This window comes from Alligator sinensis, unplaced genomic scaffold, assembly GCF_000455745.1.
Source record: "Alligator sinensis unplaced genomic scaffold, ASM45574v1 scaffold81_3, whole genome shotgun sequence".
Taxonomy (NCBI): domain Eukaryota; kingdom Metazoa; phylum Chordata; order Crocodylia; family Alligatoridae; genus Alligator; species Alligator sinensis.
In genome coordinates this window covers 1,292,190-1,301,074 of record NW_005842088.1, presented here as the reverse complement: position 1 = coordinate 1,301,074, position 8,885 = coordinate 1,292,190, and the positions used below count along the sequence as shown (strand labels likewise).

Below are 8,885 nucleotides of genomic sequence, written 5' to 3'. Positions count from 1 at the left end.
CGCGGCGCTCGTTTCAGGCGCGGTCTTGGGTTGGCTTCCCCCGCTACTGAGCAGCGCAAGAGCCCCTGCAGTGTCGGCCCGGCCCGCACTGCACCTCGCCGCGGCCGCATTTGTCCCCCCCCGGGACGGAGACGCGGTGCTTGTGGCTCACTCACTCGCACACGCTTGCCCCTCGCCTAATGGGGGCTCATCACTTTGTGTTCCTCAAACAGAAGGCAAAGACAACCTCTGGCTCTGGTTGATTTTTTCAAAGTACTGAGTTCAAAGTAAAGTGTCCTGTACCCATTGCATTTCTAGGACAGGCTAGTTCCTGCCTGTTAGGTTTCCTCCTCTCAAACCTATTTTCTGTCAGCTGAAGACGGCTTCAATTGCCCAAGTTGAAATATCTTGACTGTTCTGATATTTTCAATGGTCTTCAGGGGAGATGTATTCTGATTTTCTCATGTAAAAATTAAGCAACAAATGGAGGAGGGGGAAGGGAACAATATGTCAGGCTTTCCTGATGCATTCTTGGCCAAAAAAGAAAAGAGCACAAGACCATTTTTTTCATTGGTCCTGGTCTCATAAGAGCTGTATTTTTTACTTAATGGAGATAGAATCCAGGTCTTAGGACTTTGATTAAAAAATGTCTTCAGGAAAAGCTCCTTTCTGGTAACTTCAATATGCATTTTGCCTGGGAGGACTGCAGGATTAACGGGTTCTTCTGTGTCTGTTTAAATCAATGGGAGTCTTTTCATTGCTGTCAGTTGACACTGCATCAGAGTTTAAATTCTGAGTTGAAAATTGTGACCTGCTTTTAGTGTCAAAACACCAGGAGCTTAAATTGTGTACAGTGTCCTGTGAATGCAAATGTACTGGACCCTGTTTTGTGCTACAGGTCCATGCTTCCAACCACATTATAAAAAATGTCAGAAATAGTTGCTTTCTGAAAATATCTATAGTTGCTTTTTGAATCTTAATATCTCATTCACATGACTATACTACTTTCAAATACATCTGCGACATTTCATTTTAAATGACCTATTTTTATGCAAATATATAAGAAATAAAGGCATATTGGTACTAGTAAAGATCCAATTTATTTCTTTCCCTTAAGTTTTTGGAGGTGTTATTATTTCTTTCTTTTTTTTTAAATCAACAGCTGCTGCTTTGGAAAGATTTCTGTTTAGTTTCATTCTGCAGCATTTTTTTTCATTTGAGTTATTTAAACCTCTCAAATAGGGGTTTATAATGGAAATGCTCTTTACAATAGCAGCAGTACCAAGTGCCACAATAATATTTCAGGAGGATTTTTTATTAAAGGTTCAGCATAAGTAACCCTACCACTATTTTTGTCTGTACAGGGGTTGTGTTTTCTTAAGTGTGAGATTAGGCTAAGCATTCATTTCTACCATAGCCTAAAATGTATTATAAAGACCCGTTTTAGCAAAGTATTTGAGTATTCGTATAGGACTACAGGACTACTCGTTAAAATAAAGCGCTTGCTAAAGTACATTACAGAATTCAGGCTATAATTTGTCATTTGGTTGTTTATTTCGTTGCTTGTTCTCTCACTCATGAATTTTTTTCACCTCTGTAGCTGTGATATCTTTTTTAGCACAAGTCAGTTTGTGATTTATAACATATTAAAAGAAATAAGTTCAAATCACTGTGGTTTCTAAGACTATGAAATTTGAGATTTCCAGAATCTATTGCAGGGGTAGTGTAAGTTCTCTTTAAAAATTACAGGGGTGTAGGTTGTAGCCGTGTTAACATTTGAACAAACAATAGTCAATATTCAATTTGTTTTATTCAAATGCTAAAAAAATGTTTATTGTAAACATGTTTACCTTTTTGCTTTAGTCTTCTTATTGACTTTAGTGGGATTCCTCAAGCAAGATCTGGGGCAATATTTGCTGAATGGAGTAACTGTCCTTAGTTCACACTGAATGAGAATGGTGACTTAATTCCATCTGCTCTGAATCACCAAGAGAAAACATCTTTGTGGAACAAAGGGCCTATTGATCTGTCCTCTTTAATAAAAATCAGATTTATGATTATTCATATGGTAAAACCTGTACATTGACAGCACACAATACTGTTTTCCTGAAGAGCCCCATTTGGCATTTATGCTAAAAAGTCTGAAGTTCCCCTGGGGCGCTTGGGGCCCCCACAGGATCAGGCCCTGTTATTCTGAAGGTCTGAGATCTGACCCCTCATGTTTTCTGTTCTAAGCATGTGTTAGCCAAAACAGTAATTTGTTTTGTGGTGATGCAAACATCAGGGGCTTTAAAACCCTCTTTCTAGTGCATTTCTGATTTGTTAAGGTAGTCTCAGATCTAGTTGTGAGGGGCATTTTCTCATTTATTTTTTTTCTTATGAAGTGTTAAACAATAACTATTTATCTTATATAACTCATTCTTGATTAGTAGGAGGAGTGACTAGATTAATAAATCTTTCCGTTGATAACTCTCTTTTTTAGCTTGTTAGATTCTCTTAAAGGTAGTACATTAAAATAGTGGATAAGGGTCTGCAAACTTTTAGGGAATGGGAAAATACAAACCATAAACCTAGAATTTAGAGCAGATATAATATAAATCCACATCTGCCATCTCGCCACATCAGATGAACAGATCCCAATAAGTTCCTGGGAGGTAGATGTTAAAACAATTACACTTGGTTTGATCTAGCTATTTTAAATTGTACAAAATTTCCCAAGTGGAGATCATTGATTTAGAGACTGACAGAATCTTTACTAGACTAAAGATATGTCAGCATAAATTTTATTGCACCACCTTCAGTTTCTAGTTGAGTTTCTTGGTTGTATCTCTTGCTAGAACACAGGCACTAAGGGGCCTTTGTTGAACTGCTCACTGCCCATCTGCTATTCTTCTGTTTCAAAAGAATAGAGGACAGATAAATGACATGATAAATCTCTGGCTTTTCTTTTTGTACTATAACAAGAAAATGAGTAGGGCAGAGTGATGTCAGCTCAAGTTCACTTAAGTTACATGTGTGAAATAAATTGATGATGGTTATGAGCATATAATGCTTTGCTCAAAACTACTTTGGTTGTAGCATTTTGTTTCCATTTTCTAGCACAGGTCTGTTAAAGACAGGGTCTGTGGGCTGGAACTGCTCCACAGAGCCCCCTAATCTTGCCCTCAGTGTTGTCCCTGGGTCTTGCGTTGGCCCACGCAGTCTGCACCAGATCGCCTGCCCTCGCCCCGCCTCCACATGTGGTGTGCATCCCAGACTGTTTAGAACAGATGCCACATGCAACACAGATCCCAGAGTAAGTGCCGTGAGCACTAGATCCCACAGGGCCAGATAAGTTTAACACCTCTGTTCTAGAAAATCACTGATCACTTTAAAGGTGGGGTTTTTGAGAAGGCATGAGTTGTTTGTTTTGCACAATGAAGTATTTCAACAAATACAGTCATACTCTATTTTCAAATGACGGAATATTGTAAGAACAACTCAACCTCTCACTTCAGCCTGTTTTCAGGGCTTCTGCTTTGAAAGGGGCAGGCTTGCTTTTGCTTACATAACACCAGAATTCACACACACGTAAGCCTTTTTATAATGCAGCGCCACCAATGTTAGCATTATTGGAAGGTCTCATTTATGATTTTATTGCCATGACTTCAAAAGCTAAAATTCCTTTCCCACCATCATCTATAAGATTCCATGTGCCACGTGGTACTGGAATCTATAAGATTTTCAGTTTCTAGGAACTGGTCTGGGGGTCTTCATAGTTTCATAGTAGCTAGGGTCAGGAGGGACCTGAACAGATCATCTAGCCTGACCCCCTGCCACAGGCAGGAATGAATGCTGGGTTCACAAGACCCCAGACAGGTGATCGTCCAACCTCCTCTTGAATTTGCCCAAAGTAGGGGCGAAGACCACTTCCCTGGGAAGTTGGTTCCAGATTTTGGCCACCCTAACTGTAAAATATTGCCTTCTGATCTCTAACCTAAACCTGTTCTCCATCAGCTTATGACCATTTTTGTTTTTCACCCCAGGTGGTGCTGGGGAGAAAAGGGCTCTGCCTATTTTCTGTTGACCGACCCCCCCCCGATGAGCTTGTAGGCAGCCACCAGGTCCCCACTCTTAAGTATAACTCTTGAATTTATATTTAACTTCACAGATGAGGTGTTCTCAGCAGAACCTTTTACAAGTTACCTGCATCTCAAAAAAAAGAAAATGGGGGCCATCTTGCTTCTTGTTTTTTAAGCCTGCTATACTTTAGGGCAGTTGTGTAGATACACTAACGCACAAAAGAGAATGATAAATATGTTACTGTCTCTCTCCGTAACATGAGGTCCCTAACCCCATTACAAAGAGATATAATAGGGATGGATGTCAACAGGGCCATCCATGGGGGAGGAGAATCGGGGCGACTGCCCCAGGCCCCACGTTTTGGGGGGCCCCATGGACAGTGCTGTCATGCTCTGCCACTGCCAAGAGCTGCTGGCTCTGCCACTGCTGCTGCCACCAAACACTGCTGGGTCTGGCTGCTAGCCATCGCCCCCACCCACCCCCCGCCCCCGCTCTGGGCCCCACACAGTCTGATATGCCCCGGGTCCCACACACCCTTATAGACAGCTCTGGATGTCAAAGAGCAGAATGGCCCGTGGAACCCATCATCCAGGCCGCGATGCTGGCCTTGTGTGGGTCCAGTCCGTGACTCTCCCCACTCCACAACAGCTCCACTGCCTGTGGCTCGTGCTCTTGCAGGTCCGGGACTACACCACATGCAATGCCTGCTGTGGCTAGTCAGGTACACAAGCTGCACGCTGATTACTCCAACTGGTCCAGGGTGGGTGCCACATACAGTGCAAGTCCTGAAGTGTGGGTCATGTGTGGTGCAGTCCCAGACTAGCCAGAGTAAGCACTGAATCCAGAATGTGGGGTAGTAGGGTGGCAGTTCTGTGGGTCCCCTTGCATGCTGGATTGGCACCAGATTTGGCCAGTTCAGAACTCCATTGCTTGCAGTGCCCACTCCAGCTGGTCTGGGACCTATGCTGTATGCAGCATCCATAGACCAGTCTGGAACCGCACCTCCTGATGAGCCTGACACCCTTGAGGACCGCCCCTGGGGGCCAGATGAGTTTGACACCCCTGAAACAGAGGCATAAGGGTCTTAGCCTTTAAGAGCCAGGCTGTGTTGGCTGGAAAGCCTGTACCCCTGACTGTATAAGCCTAGTTTCTGCCAGGGCTTAGCAGAAAGGCCTAGCAACAGAAGGCAGAGGAGCTTCTTCTGGCTGGAACTTAGACTGGATATTGTCATGGTGAGTAGGCCTGGGGAAGGGCCAAAGCTTGGGAAAGCCCAGCAGCCATAGCGGAGGACTGAGAAAAAGCCAGAACTGGATGTAAGTCAGCAAAGACTGAGCAAATCTGGAGGCAACTTGATAACAGGAGCCTTAGCCAATAGGCATGGAGAAGCTGGATAAGGAGCAGGGAGGCTGCAGATAGGAACCTCATAGAAGTGAGTGGACTTTGGGGATTTTTGCCAGTACTTGGGACAAGTGAACTATGTGGATTAGTTTCTTATTTGAGGGCTAGTTTTCTTATTTGGGGGAGTAAGCCTGTTACCATATTTACTTGAATATAAGATGACCCTGGTTACAAGATGAACTCCCCCTGCAATAATTAGATTCTGTATCTGGAAAATTTATAAATTTGATATAATTTTCCATATATAGAATCTAATTATTGGAGTTTTGTACAAATTATTAGCATTTTGATAGGATCCCAAAACATTTCATGTAATGACTAAAAAAATAATAAAATAAATACTACAATACTGAAGAGAATTGCGGAATTATTCACTGTAACCTACAAAGGGGAAATGATACTGGGCACAGAAGCTTCATATCTAATACCTCTAAAAAGAAAGGGTCTTGCTTATTAGCTGGACAACCCATAGGTAGGAATTTATTTTAAGAAAACATTAATCTCTACCATCAATTGCATGAAGGTGGATGTGCCAGTGAACTGAACCTCACTGTATTTACAGTCAGGGTGCAAAGGGAGTTCCAAGTGGAGAGTAGGTCCTTTAGTGTGTCTTCACACTCAGATGTGGGAATTTAAGGGCCTTTTAAAGCCCTTAAATTTCTCTCTAAAAGTGTTATCATGAATGCAAAGTCTATTGTTCTGACTGAGATTTGAATCACAACGGGAAAGCACAAAGTTGTTAATTGCATTGTGGAATTTCTGTTCAAGAAATCTAGTCTACCTTAGGGAAAACAACTGACACATTACATATTCTGCAAAGGAAATGAATAGCAAACATCTGTTTATATCTGGAACACAGGTGTCTCATTTTACATTTCTTGGTTAGCCAGCAGCCTGATTTATTTCAGAGTTGTTAGAGGAATCTAGTGATTCTTATTCTTTTTTTTGCCAATGTCATTGGAACAAACTCTGCTCTTTATTACCTGGGATAAATTCAATGTAGATTCATGAAATTATTCCAGACACGCTGGGCATGTCTATACAAGACATTTACTGTAGAGCTGACTAATTAGCTCTGCAGTAAAGTCTCAGCATCTACATATGAGGTCCTATGTCCGCAGTAAACTAATAAACACTACCATAGTATAGTACTTGTAAACACAAGTACTGTCCTGCAGCAACGTTATTTAGTGCACCACAGTGCACATGTGGACACTGACATGATTGGCTGGGGCACGAGGGTGCTTCAGTGCAGGTGCAGCTTGCCAGTTAGCAGCCTCATGCTCCAGCCAGCCCCTCCGCAGCATGCTGAGTTGGGTCAGATCAGATGTGGGTGTAGTCTGACCCCCACCCAGGTCCCCTGCCAGTTAGGGCTTCTCTGACCCAGCTCAACATATGGCAGTCCCAGACACACATGTAAACATGGCACCTGGGAGCAATAAACTCCAGTGCAAACTGCGCCAGAGATTATTGCATCATACTAATAGCACTTATAGATGCATCCACTAATGGGAGAATTGAGCCCCAAAGTGCTTGAGCTGAAGTCACTACCCAGTTTCTGCTTAATTTTCAGATATGTGCTTCTACAGTTGGATTGAATAATTCTGGCCAAAATTTAGACAGCAAAGAACATCTGGCGTAAATTGTTTTGATTCCTGTTACACTACCCCTAAATTATTTCAGAGAAGCATTCTCCCAATGTGTATTTTCACTTCTGCTATCTATTTAAGTTAGACTGCAGGTTCTCAAGATGTGTCCAATTATTTCTTTACCCTGTAAAGTGCCTTTTCTTTAGGCATCTCAAAAATTTCACCAACAATAATTCATTTTACAATACCTCTCTTTTACCAAAGAGGAGACCAAGGCACATGGAAATTAAGAGTTAGAATCAAAAACAGTCTTAGGTACTGCATTACTGAGTGCTGCAATGCCTATTTTTATGCACTTAGCCTTGAAGTGGAATCCAGAATTCTGAGTTAGGCACATAGGCCCTTTATACAGTGCATGAAGAGAATTAGGCTACTCAGATTAGAACCAAAACAAGCCAGTACAGTTGAAAGAAACCTAGTGCTGGCCAGTATGGAAACACCACTTCCTAGGGCAGTGGGGGCCTATCTTTTGTCAGACATGCCACAATTTAGCTCCACACCCTCCTCAAGCATCACTCTAATCCCCCTCCTGTGCCTGTTCTGCTGCTCTGTTTCTTGTTTCCTGCCTGATCTTCTGACCTCCTTTCTGCTTCCTGCCATATCTACCACTGTGCTGCTTGTCCCATCCCTGGTATGCCATGTGCCACCCACAAAGGCTGTGCGCTGCAGGTTAGCCACTCCTGCTCTAGGGTTTAAGCATTTTACTGGGGACTGCAGGAAGTAGTTACCTCCAGTTGGGATTAACAGCCCAAAACTCTCGCCTGAAGATATGTGCTTATGGTCTTTCATCTGAGAATAGAACACGGAAACACAGCTGCAAATAGTGTGGTGGTGGTGGTGGTAATTTCAGCCATGTGGTAGAATTCCCAGGGTCAATTTCTTTGTCTGAGGTAATGCAAACCCACATTTCCCACATCCCAGGAGCATGCTTAATCACTGCAGGCTCTTTCATTCCAGCTGAAGCTATGCCACTGTAGAAAATAATTTAAAATTGATTATGCCATAAGGATAGAAAGAAAGAGCAAGAGTAAGCCTGAACCTTTAGCCTAGTGCAGGGGTTGGCAAGTTTTTAAGATCAGTGGGACAAAATAATGCAGCTTGGTCTTAGGCAAGCTCCCACTTGCAATCTGACCGCTGCCACTGCCCACCATGGAACTGCTGCCACCATGCTTCTGACCCATTGCTGAATGTCCTCATACTGAATTGCTGCCAGTGTCCCTAACTCCATAAGATGGGTGAAATTGCTTGTCAGACTGGATCTGGCCTATGGGCCACAAGTTGCCAGCCCTTGGTTTAGTGGTTAGGGCATTTACCTAGAAGAGAAGAGTCCTGGGACACAATCCCTGCTCTAACTATTTATACACTTTAAAATAGTCACTGGAGCAGAGCTTCTCTCCTTTAAGTGAGTACACTCATTGTTAGACTGGAGAATCATTTTACTCTTGCTTTTTCGCTTTAGTTTACTTAATCTTAAACTTTTTTGTTTTTGCAAAGTAGGAGGATGGAATAACATATAAGTTAAAATACTGCCCCAGGATGTGGGAGATGTGAGTTTGAATCCCCTGCAGCAAAAAAGGGAATGAAACCTAGTTTTTCCACCTCTTGTGTGCTCTAGTCACTGCGCAATTGCATAAGAAAGTGATAGAATCCAATGCAAAAGATTTGCACAGCAACTGCCATTTTTGGCACTTATGCACAATTTGTGAGCCTGTTTCCTGTGTAGTATATCATAGTGCTTAGGGTTGGAAGAGACCTAAACAGATCATCAGGTCCGACCCCCTGCGCTGGGCAGGAATG

The 8,885-nt window shown here is 42.7% G+C and overlaps 1 protein-coding gene across 1 annotated transcript in view; it reads right to left on the bottom strand.

Moving 5' to 3' along the window:
• EFCC1 (EF-hand and coiled-coil domain containing 1) overlaps positions 1-3,588 on the bottom strand; it is a 127,274-nt gene extending 123,686 nt beyond the window's left edge. Inside the window, exon 1 of the mRNA XM_014520087.2 lies at positions 3,527-3,588. Coding sequence (XP_014375573.2) covers positions 3,527-3,588 — 62 coding nt within the window. The remainder of the gene's footprint in view (positions 1-3,526) is intronic.
• Between the last annotated feature and the right edge of the window lie 5,297 nt (positions 3,589-8,885).